The sequence below is a fragment of the Schistosoma mansoni genome, chromosome 1, assembly GCF_000237925.1.
Source record: "Schistosoma mansoni strain Puerto Rico chromosome 1, complete genome".
NCBI lineage: Eukaryota > Metazoa > Platyhelminthes > Trematoda > Strigeidida > Schistosomatidae > Schistosoma > Schistosoma mansoni.
In genome coordinates, this window is record NC_031495.1 from 61,643,773 (window position 1) to 61,656,355 (window position 12,583).

Here is a 12,583-nt window from a genome sequence, read left to right on the forward strand (position 1 = left end):
TCAACGCGTATACAAAACGTTGTTTAGAGTGGTTTGTACTCATCGGGTTGGTTACAGTAACGAATGAACAAAAAGGAAACTTAATAAGCATTCAGTATAATTTGACGACTGTGTCAAAGCGAATGCTGATCATTTAAATTTTCATGAAAAAAAACCTATGAAAGCGATAATATTTGGACTGAATTTGAGGTTTTTCTATGATCCGTATTCAAATATACTAATCTATGAATCAATTTATTTGTCATTCAAGTGTATGAAGTGGAAATAAGATATGGTGTGACGAATCTAAGAATTTTATCTTTTTCTGGATAGGTGAATAACAAATATAAGAAGATGAACGGTCAAATTAGTTTTCAACTGAGAAGAATTTCAATTATCTCAGTGCCAATTATCATTATCATTATTCATTATGGACTACACCAGCGCCTACTACACTTTCAAGTGAACTTCTAGTTATCCGACTAACCCTAAATTAGACAATTCTGATCTCTGGCGAGACTGGTAGGTCCTGGGTTCGAATCTTGCGAGGCGAGGTCGTGGATGCGCACTGCTGAGGAGCCCCACAATAGGACGAAACGGCTGTCCATTGTTTCCAGGTTTCCCTTGGTGGTCTAGCGTCAATTGACTCACCCAGTCAACTATGAAAACACTGAAATCTCCACAAAAACTCTTTCTGATAATAATTCTGCTATTGTCTTTTGAGATCGATCATCTTCATAGTTGATCACACTTTGTACAGTGGTAATAAATAATTCCTTCTTATTACCCTGGTACACAGGTGTTCTATTGTGGTTTAAAGCACAGTGGTCTGAAAATGTCAAGCGAATTTAGCTTAGTATGTAGTGATTACAGTTCTTCTGAAGTACATCAACAAACTTTATGAATGATCTTTCGAATTTACCCACATTGGTTTGTAGGATTTTCAGAGACATATAAATGACGTGCAAGCATTGTAGTTTATTGTGTAATAAATATTGTAGAAATCGAGTTAGGTATTAGATTAGAAAGTCAAAAATCTAGACAAATTCAGTGTTCTAAATGTCGTGAGTTTTAAAGAAAACAATATTGTCAACTTAATTGTTCATTGAAATCAACCATTCACTTCTGAGGAAATCCTCTTCTAATCGTGTGATAATTTGAAATATTATTCCATCAGTGAACAGTGATTTCAATGTCACCAATCACGTTGTCCTGAATAGATCAGTGTTTAGGTGTCTGAAATAGGGATACTCGCATTTAAATCTCATGTGAATTCTCCACGTCTTCATGATTCTAGATACGTCATACTGGTATATACTGAATACGAGAAAATCTGGGTGGAAATATTCTCGACGATTGTATACAATCATTTGCTTGAATGCAGAAACTGATGTGATATGAAATCCGATAACGGATTTCCTATGTCGAAATCTGTGATCAAAAGACAATATTTTGAAAAGTAATACAATATACCGTGTGGCACATACCATAGTATCCAACTTGATGGCGTAGACATTTCCACATCTTCCTCATCACTGAACTCTGTATAGAAGAAGAGTTGAATATGTTGAGGTAACACTGTGGTATCATAACGTTGAGCATTGTTTGGCTTTATTCAAAACAGTGATTCGTACCAACATAAACAAATATACACTAAATCATCAAGTCAACTATAATTATATACAACCTCTATCATCAATCAGATCAAACTATTATCCTTCTTCACATTGTATTTGGAAAAATAAATTCGAGGATATCATTTAACGATGATTGTCATACGTGAATTAATGTTTATGTAAATGATGATTGAGAACAAGCAATTCAACCGAGAAAAGGATTATTTTGTGGCGTTGTTAAATCAACCTTGTAAAATCATCTACTGAATAATAAATCAAGTAGTTTAGTTCTACTTTGATAGAAAAGCATTCACTTGGTATTACAACATTCACGAAGACATGATGTTATTTACACCATAAATAGAAACTCAAACATAGATCATTTTCAGTCTTATAGCATTAGTTACGAAATCACGATTGAGATTGAAGCTCATCACTCATACTGTTACCGACTAGTAATCCACAATGTCATTCCTGAACTTATTATGAATCATTCGAGTTACTTTCTCCAATTTATGATGTAATACAATGGATGGATAGATGGATACTCAGTACTGTGTACAAAACACGATGATAATTCATCCAAACCGATGCATCTTATTGGACAGTTATTTTGTGATACGATGGATGCCTAAACTGTTTCGAAAAAGGTTTAGTCTTACTATGTATTGGCTTTCACCTCCATCTGTAGCTCTTCTAGAGTTACTACCTCTCCCAAGCCCATACAAAGAAGGTTGATTGGGCATGGGTTAGCGACCTCACCATATTGAAAACTAACCTGCTAGCCAAACGCTAACCAGAGAAAATAATTCAAACCATTTAAACTCTGTCCTGATAGTTGAAGGAAGATTTATGATCCGAGATTTTTTGGAAATCACGAGGCCGATACCCCTTCTAACAACCAAAGCACCTCTTTCATAGGTGCATGAAACTTCCAGACAATGTGGGAGACCGGGAACACCATTAAGTTAGCGAAGAGCCGAAGAAAGGACCTCACCATCCTGATGGGAGATCAAAAATCCAAAGTCGCAGTGAACGACACAGGATATGAAGATATAATTGGACGACATGGACTGAAATTGAAAAATGAAAGTGGGGAGAGATTTGCAAATATATGTGTACTCAACAAATTGGTTATAGGCGGCACACCATTTCCACACAAATGCATGAACAAAGTTACATGGGTTTCACCAGACCACACCACAGAGAACCAGATAGAGCAGATCACCATCTGCCTGGATGTGGCCAAGATGAAACTGAATCTAAAGAAACACTGGACAACTGTGAAACAGTATTACAAAAGTTCAATACAGCCTTCCTTCAAGATACTAACAAACTCAACCAATTCAAGATAACTCTCAACAACAGGTTTCAGGCTCTACAGGATCTACTGAAATAAGAAGAAAGTACGATGGAGGACAACTGGAAAGGGATCAAAGAAGCACTGACTAAAACGTGTCAGGAGGTTCTGAGTGGCAAGAAGCACCTTCTTAAGGAACGGATCTTCACGGGAACCCTGGATAAGATTGAAGAAAGGAAGAACAAGAAAATGGCAATTAACAACAGTCGAACACAAGTAGAAAACGTCAAGGTACAAGAAGACTACGCAAAAGCAAACGACCAAGTAAAGAAAAGCATTAAAGCCGGCAAGCAGAAATACATGGGGGAACTAGCAACGACGGCAGGAAAGCTGAGAGAGAAGGGAATATGAAACAACAAAGAAACTAGCAAGTAAATATCGTAAGCCAGGGAAACTGCTAAAGTACAAAGCACATCTTACTGTTTTAATGAGGAAAAGTTATTGAATACAGATTCATAACTTTCTTTCGTTGTCATTATACCCATCATTGATATTGTTGTAATTGTAATGATGGTGATTTAAAACAGACTGATAAGACATGTACGTCAAGATTGTGTATGAGCCAATTGAAATCTTTGCCACTCAATTTATACATATTTATCTACATACCTACACACATATATTATCTTTGAAGCCAAGCTACTAAATTAGCACTTCATTGCATTTATAATAAGGTCAAAACTATGATACACCTAAAGATATAAATAGTGTCTGTTTTGAGATTAAAAATTACAATTAGGTAGTAAACGTCTACTCAATTTATCCGCACTCATTTTAAAAGTCTTTTAGAAAATAATGATGCATGAACATAAAGCAGTAGTTAAAAATGCCGATATGTCAGATGATATGCAACAAGACGCTGTTGATTGTGCTGCACAAGCTTTAGAGAAATATAGTGTCGAAAAAGATATAGCAGCATTTATAAAGAAAGAATTTGACAAGAAATACAATCCTACATGGCATTGTATTGTTGGGAGAAATTTCGGAAGGTTAGTAAAATTTTGTGACTCGACATAAATATTTATTGTTTAATACGTAATCAATCTAATTCACTGACTGTGTATACAAAGACAGAAATCATTTGAAGTTACAATCTCGAGATCGTAACAATGCATAAGGGATTATGTAACTTAATTGGAATTCAAAAGTGTACATGTAATTTGACCATGTCAATCTGATCAATCAGAAGATATTTCCATGTTTAATCGTAATGTCTCTTATATCTGCGTTACTTCAGTCATTCACTCTGTTTATAAACAGAATGTCTAGTTCAGGTACAGTTTACGTCAAGTTAGTGCAGTTACGAAACGTTCGATGAAAACACAGATTTCAGTTTGACTGGATGTAGGAATGAAAAGCAACATCAGTATTGCATTTAGTAATTCGTTCATGAATTAAGCAGCAGTCCCTAGAGTAATAATTACAAACTTAACTTAGTTGAATGACAGACAGTTGGATCAAAATGATAAACGATGAAATCACTGAGAACTTATCAACAGTTCCATATTCATTTCTCATACTTCTCCATCCAATCCGTAAGCAAGTCAAACTATCTATTTTGATGGAATTTTATTCAGATCTTGTCATTCTATGCATCCTGTGGAATTTCCTATTTTATATTGGTGAATTCAACCGAAGTTCGTAAGATTTTCTTACTCTGAAATTTGTGTATATATTGCTCACTGGATTTTCATTTCCCTCCTTCTATTGCAGCTATGTAACACATGAAACAAAACATTTCATCTACTTCTATATGGGCAATGTAGCAGTTCTTCTCTTCAAATCTGGTTAGTTTGGATTAAAAACTGAAAATTCAAGAGAAATACCACCAGAATGCCACCATAACAAACATTGTTACACACATCTGATTTTTCTGCACACAGCATAACCCAATTCACTTTACAAACACCATTTTCTGTAATACTCATCATTTTCCGAATTCATCTCCCCACCAACAAACACAGAAATGTATACAGGTTGAATGAAGATCATAAAACAGAATTGACTAAATATTAGTATGACTGAGATTTTGCTTCCAGATTGATTTTTGTACTGGTCGATCTATTATCATATTGTGGCCAGTGTGTGCTTTTGTGTGTGGTAATTTTATCTGTGGTAATTTTATATAATCGAAAGTGAGACATCTTCATTATTGAGAAACAATTCAAATAAACTGTTATTCGAACAAATAACCAAGACTCTTTTCTCTTTATATCTCGTTATATAGATCTTTTCCAGGATGGGTAATTTCAGTTTAATTTCTAGTTGCTACTGAATATGTGTAGAAGAATACAAAGTTGATATTTAATATGAGGTAATTTTCGAATCGTATTTAGTGCACGGTCACTGTAAAAGTGGATCATGAGTGTCAATCGTAAAATTACAACGTGTAGAATATTTCAATGATAATTATGAACTGATAGGATGTTTGTTTATTGACATTCCTCCACAATTGATGTATACAATGCACATATTCTGTGACTGTGAAACGTCCATGCTATAATCTAGTAATAACCTAGTTATTGAATTTAAGACCCAAATATTTCAGATAAACCGAACCACTGATCATTTCAGTGAATGAACCTATCCCAGACATTTGAAGTATATTCATATATATCTATGAGAGCAACAAGTTTCAGTTTATAAACAGTAGTGTGTTTGTTAACCACTGAAAATAGATTAAGTTTGTATAGTTTCTTGATTACGTGAATAGATCACATTCAATATTTATGCTCCTTATGATTCATTGAAATGTGTATCATATAATCAATTGTTAGCAAACATACCGTCAGGCAACGATGCATCTGGAATTCCTCCTCTAGATGAATGAGATGCTTACATATGCATACTTCCCTTGTTAACTCAGTCCATTCGCTGCACATCGGGTCTGATTGTAAATCTATATATTCACGAGAATACTTGTCGCCTATCTTCTCCATATATATTCGTTAAGATCATATAGGAAATAGAATGGTCGATTAGTCTTGTTCTGACTTTCCGAAATCGGAGGTGAACTGTTCAAAAGTTCTCTTCTCGTAAACAAACTGTACCGATCATACTTGCAAAGCAAAATACGAACAAATGTTCACTTTAGAATATGTTTAATCAGATTGACAAGGAATCGAAGCTCATCTTTCACTAATATTCTAAACATTTTACCATTATAATCTAAATGATGTATGAAAAACAGAGATGAAGCAACATTTTTCATTGCATAAAACGTTCGTCAAAATAGATTTCAAAATTACTTTAGTCTACTAGTTTCGCATGGTGACTCATAAAGGAAGTATTTCTGAAAACGTATATAATTAATGACAAATGAATTCCTAAATGTTGATGTCTCCTTCATCCAATCACTGGTCTCAGTTCCCTTACACATCAAGACTAATTACTGAAATGTGTCAATGACTGAAAGAGATGTGAATGTTTCAGCCTTACATTAACATAGTGGTTGAGTATTTACGAGAACTATAAACATGTTCACAATCCCAATTTAATCCTATCAAATATGATGGAGAAATCGTTTTGTGTCGAGGTGAATGGAAACATAATTACTGATGGTCGTAACATCTCTTTGTGCAGCTCATAGCACATGACTATGAACGTTGTACAGCTCACTTTGATGTAATTTATGTTTGGAAACTATTACCACGAAATTCTCAAACAAATGTTAACAATTCAGGTTTATGTTGTGAAGACAAGGAAGAATGATTATCTTAATAATTGAGACAAATATCGCAAAAGACAACAAAATATTAGAAAATGTGCTGACTATCATATGTGCACTTTTCCGACTCTCAGGTTTGTTAAAATTATTTGAGAGCAGGCACTGCAATCCATTTCAAACATCATCAGAGTAAAGTAGCTTTGGTACGATACAGTCACGTGTACTCAGCAGAAATTATTGAGTTTCATATTTCAATTCTCTTAATTATTTGTAGTTTCGTTCAACTGTCAATTACAGCGACTCCATTTTTTCATACAAGTCTGAAACGCATGTAGGTATGTAATTCAGCTCATTGAATTAGCACAATATTCTATTACATCTTGTCACATGTGTTAGACAAATCAATATTGAAAAATCTATGTTATCTGTTGCAAGGTATCCATTTATATGACAACGGTTTATGTGAGCAAAATGAAATTCATTGGAAGAACAAATGATCAATAATGCATAAGTCGGTATGTTTTTGAGTTGTAGAAGTATTTGACCTCCTAAATAGATATGAATAACTGAAACGACTAGTACATCATAGACAATTTCGGAACATATTCACTAATTTGCATAAATGAAACCCTTTGTCCATGAAATTATCACATAAACCAGAATAGTATTAATTTGACAAAAATCGATATTTCTAGATTTGTGTTACATTTTGCTAATGTAGATAATTCTTTTTAGAATTCCTGTGCTGAAGATTTTGTCTATTGTGTAAATGCTTATTAATTAACTACATAACATCTCGTCCAAATATTTTGTTCATCATTTGATACTAATACAATTACGGCGTTAATACCACTAACTTAAACATGCTTGCTAATCTGTCGTTTGTCTTGACTATCCTTCCGATTCCTTGATCGAGAGTAAACAAACCCTCTTCCTGTCCTCAGACTCCTAAAACTTTAACACTTTCGCCAGAATGAACCTTGACACACATCGATTCGATCACTGCATTCCATTGAATTCTAATGAAGACTTTTAAGCGTCGACATATTCCAACATACTTTCAGTTGACTAGCCAAATGAAGTGTGATGCTTTCGTAGATATGGCAGCTTATTTCTATTCCTGTGGCTTGTAACACTAAAACATCTGCCTCTGTTATTAGTGAAGCTTTACGACGTCTTGTGCAGATATCAAAGTAACGGATATCCAGTTTATTATGAAACTATTCGTTTGCCTACTTTCACATATTTATCAAATGCATGGTGCTTATTGGTTTCACCAATCTGAGGATCGAAATTTAGTTTCACTCCATACATTGATGAAGTATTAATTGCAGTGAATAAAACCATTATATATATGATCGGTTATTGAATAGGAAGATCATATTAGAAGTAATTAGCACTGTACTGATGTCGTTCATTGGTGTAATACGAATTGATGTGTTTGATGCCAAACCCATTTTAGGTAGAAATGATTGTGATTCATGTCTGATATCCGATCCGATGTAGAAGAAGAGGAATTATACCCTATAACGTACAGATTGAAAGCTGAATGGTTAAACGAAACATATTTTTTACTCATTTGATTAAAAGAATACTATGGATTTTCGAGAGGAGAAAAATATCGATCACAAATAGGTTTAATAATGTACGAAATACTGTAGAGAAATCTATTAAAAACACTTGTCTCCTTGAGTTCCCCGTAAATCCACTTCAGTTGTAACAAGTAAACAACACACGCATTAACACAATCACACACATGCATATACTCGTAACACAATTACACACACACAACATACTTACACGGTTGAACACAAACAACTAATCGTAACTCAAACATTGTTGAAATGACACTTATACATGAAATATGAGACAACCAGTGAGCGTTTTTATGTTGACTTTCAAAAATGTTTCTGTATTGGTTACCTTATTTATTCAACTGCCTAGTTATCCTTAGAATAAAGGTAAACACTGTTTAACTGTGTTAAATAAACTTAAAAATCGATTTGTTAAAATACTGTCGGAAATCAACACAAGTTTCTACTGTTGGAAATCCAGTTACATAAATAGATATATTCATTTTAATAACAATCAGATGACGAGAACATTTGAAAGGTAATTCTAATTTCAAGAAACAAATCATTGAAAAGGCATGGAAGTTCATACAAAAATAAAGAAGAAACCATTCTGTAACATTCTATGAAAGAAAGAAGATCGATGTCTATAGTACTGTTTCTATTCCTAATTAATAAATAAAATCCGATATTTTTATGAAGTTGAATATTGGATAGCTGTGGAATCGAAGGAGTAAATTTTACCCTATGCACTTGCATCCTATTCCTGAAATTCACAGTGGGTCTCGATTACAGAACATTTCGCTCCAGATCCATTATTCACTGGGCTATTGAGTCCAGTTATCCACTTGACTGTGCAACAAATTCCTGGGATGAAAGACACTAGGACTGAGTCCCGGTTCAAATATCAATATATTCAACTGACGAATCCTGAATAGGTCAGAACGTGCATCCTAGATACAATTGAAGGCTAACATCCAGCTTTAGTAAAACACATGAATCTACATGGCGCCACCGAGACAATCTGCTCAGAATGAACATGTGGTGAAAGAGATTGATCCACTGAAATACTCAACTTCAAAAGTACGACAACACAAACTCCCTCTAATAAAATACGACACTTCAAATCAATATCCATTTCTTTTTACTGATGACGTGTCACATTATTATCAACGGGTGATCACCAAGTAGCACAGAGTTATCCTCAATATTTGTTCTTCGAAAATGCATGAATCATTCTCTTATAAATACATAGCTTGAAGGTGATATACTCCATAAAACTTCAATTTATGATTTCTATGAAAAATATTATCAAATACTCACTATTCAGTTACATACACTGAATATCACATTAAAACTATTGTAATCTAAATAGATGTTTTTATGTACTCTTAGGTGACCTATGCATAGAAGTGTAAACAAGGTGTAAACTATTCTTCACTTACTGAAACATACCAGAAATATTTTCATATTGAGTAACATGATCATTTTAGTTTAATATACATTGTCTTTTGCAATTTTAATCAATGAATATAAACTGGTGATGAATGGAAAAATGTCGATGTGTAATATGATGATGCACTGAAAAGAGAAGATTTCAATGTTTACTCAAACTGTTAGATCTTCGGGCTTGAAAACCATTTTCCAGTGAGATGTGGTAAATTGTTGTTTTACAATTCATTATAAATGACATAGACTATGTACTGTTCAATAGTATCAGTATTATTCAACTTGATTGTAGTTTCTTATAACACATACACTCACTGTTAATGCTCAATCAACTAAATAATAGTTGCTGTGCCAGATTATAACAAATAAGTTTATCAAAGCAATATGGATGATGACCTTATTAGTAAAAATTTTACAATTAAATAATAATAATAATAACAATAACAATGTCACTTCAAATATTTCCGTTGAAGAATAAAATAAGTTTCATATACACTGACTCCATGATATATATTCAAGCACACGATTTCTTTGTAAAGTGATGAGAATAGATATGCAAGCAAATTTGAAACAAAACAAGAAAAAGCAGCTTTGCTGAAAGGAACAGTCATCATGATTGTTTTCAAGAGTTTTTCTCACCTTTATTCAATCAATAGAATTGATCTAATTTATCATAAATAACGACTGGAGTAAAACAAGAAAACATGTGTTTGTTGTTGAGAGTGATTTCGGTTACTGATTATACTGTAAACATGTATATGTAGACTCATTCGAACCAACTGTACGTTGAATACAACAGTTCACAGTCATCATTATTATTATTAATATTGATTGCTTTATTAAAGATTATATTTTGCTACAATAAGCAATTCTCAACAGGAGTTATTTCAGCAAGTTTCTGTTACGGAAAGAAGAGAAAGAAAGAAGAAAATGTGAATAAAATATCTGAAACATGTTTAAGATTACAGGTTATGGACTAGGTCAACTCTAACAACCTGTTCGTCACGTAGTATATTTGCTAGATTAGGTGTTTTAGAACTTTTAGTCCTTCGCCTGTATGCACGCATTTTAATGTATTGACGTCTTGTTCTACCAGAAGATATAGAAGGAGAAAGATATGAATCTCCATAGTTGAAAGCGTGAGTCCATTGAAGCTAGACTACCAGGGAAAACCTGGCAGCACTGAACGGCCGTTTCGTCCTCAGCAGTGCGCATCCACGATCCCACCTCGCCGGCGAGACTCGAACTCAGGACCTACCAGTCTCGCACCAGAGCACTTAACCGATAGACCACTAGGCCGGCATCCATGGTGTTAATGTCTAACTTCAACAAATCCACGAAGTTCAGCAACCGTTCACCAATTGTCTTCAGTGAGTTTCTATCTCACAATAGACGTGGTTTGAACTCCACTGGTCACTGCTTCTCGCTAGAACTCCTGGATTCACCTCTCGAAGTCAGTCTTTGTAGTTATAATCGTAACAAAAGTTTGGTAAAATCACCGAACCGAAATATATTGGAAAGAAAAATAAGTAAGAAATCATGAGTAGAAATTGTATTTGAAAGAATTTGTGCATCTAAAAATTAAATGGTTTCAACGTCATGGAGAAAGCGAAGCGTAGTGGAGCGGAGAGTGAGAGTCAACCAACTCGAAATAATCAAGCTTGACTCGATATTCATAGTCAGACAGAGATATGCAAGTAACACACATAGGATCATATGAAAACAGTCAGGATCATTAGGAGGAGTATTGGTGATTACTAGACATTTAATGCATAGGCGAGGATGCTGTGAATTACTTATTTGAGCTGGTGACTTTCCATACATGCCTTGTGACCCTTCAGTCGATGGAGAATGACCGTCAATACTGGGTTTGCAAATGAATCATCAGAACAACCAAAAGTTTAGGGAGTTTCTCCTCGAGCTGCAGATACATGCCGCCAAGTATAGTTTTGCTGATCAACTTCAAATCAAGTTGCATATGCTCGATGCCATGGAGGGATAAAAATCCAACATACTGAACTTCAAGTAATGGGTGTACTTTTACTTATTAAAAGACGACAAATTCCTGACGGTCTTGTAGAAGCAAAACATGAGGTACTGAATGATTTGTGGGTGAAATGAATTATTAGACCGATTCAGTCTTCAGCATGGGGTTCTTCTATTTTCACACTTTTGAACTTCGATGGAAGCACCGCTGAAATTAGTGGTGATTATGGATTAACGATGAACTCCCGTTTTTTTGAAGCAAACATGCTCGATGGTGGGAGCTGAGTATGTTCATAAGCAAATTAATGGTTCTAAGTTATTCTAGGAAGTTAACCTGAAAGATGCCTATCTTCAAATTCCCCCACATCAATCTTCATCTGTTTTGACGACAATTAACAGTCCTTTTGTTCTTTTCAAATACAAGTCACTTTCATGTGGTTCAAGTTGTGCTCCAATCAAATTTCAGGAAGTGATGAATAATGTAATAAGTGATCGCAAAAGTGTGAATGTTCATCAAGATGATCTTATCATTCATGGCCTCGATAAAGTTACTCGTGATCAGATAATTATTGCTGAACTGTATCGTCTAACTCAAAATAATATTGCCGTGATTCCCAATAGGTGTTCATTTTGTGTATCTAGTTTTGAATGGCTGGATACCTAGTTGAGGTTAACAGTTTTACACCAGAGAGATGAAGTGACCAGCTCCACAGAAAAATGTACCATATCTGAAACACTTCTCTCCAATACTATTCCTATTTTATTCCTAATTATTTCTGTTTTGCCAACTGTCTATTTCAAATTTTGAACTCGGTAAGCACAAACGAACTTATTGCATTTGGAATCCAAATTCAGGCGGACATCAACTACAAAAGAATAATTTGTTTATACAAATACCACATCCATCACAGCTTAAATTCGAATCCACATTTATTCAATCAACTGTATCTCTTCT

General features: G+C 34.3%; 2 protein-coding genes across 2 annotated transcripts; one reads left to right on the forward strand and one right to left on the reverse strand.

Moving 5' to 3' along the window:
• Positions 1–3,750: 3,750 nt before the first annotated feature.
• On the forward strand, positions 3,751–4,747 carry Smp_200180 (uncharacterized protein; the record flags this gene model as incomplete). The annotated part of the gene is made up of 2 exons (XM_018795111.1): positions 3,751–3,944; positions 4,669–4,747. The coding sequence occupies 2 exons, from the start codon at positions 3,751–3,753 to the stop codon at positions 4,745–4,747; spliced, it is 273 nt and encodes a 90-aa protein (XP_018649456.1).
• Positions 4,748–8,700: 3,953 nt separating this feature from the next.
• Smp_200650 (uncharacterized protein) lies at positions 8,701–8,952 on the reverse strand (the record flags this gene model as incomplete). The annotated part of the gene is made up of 1 exon (XM_018795112.1): positions 8,701–8,952. One exon carries the CDS (start codon positions 8,950–8,952, stop codon positions 8,701–8,703), a length of 252 nt encoding a protein of 83 aa, XP_018649457.1.
• Positions 8,953–12,583: the final 3,631 nt, after the last annotated feature.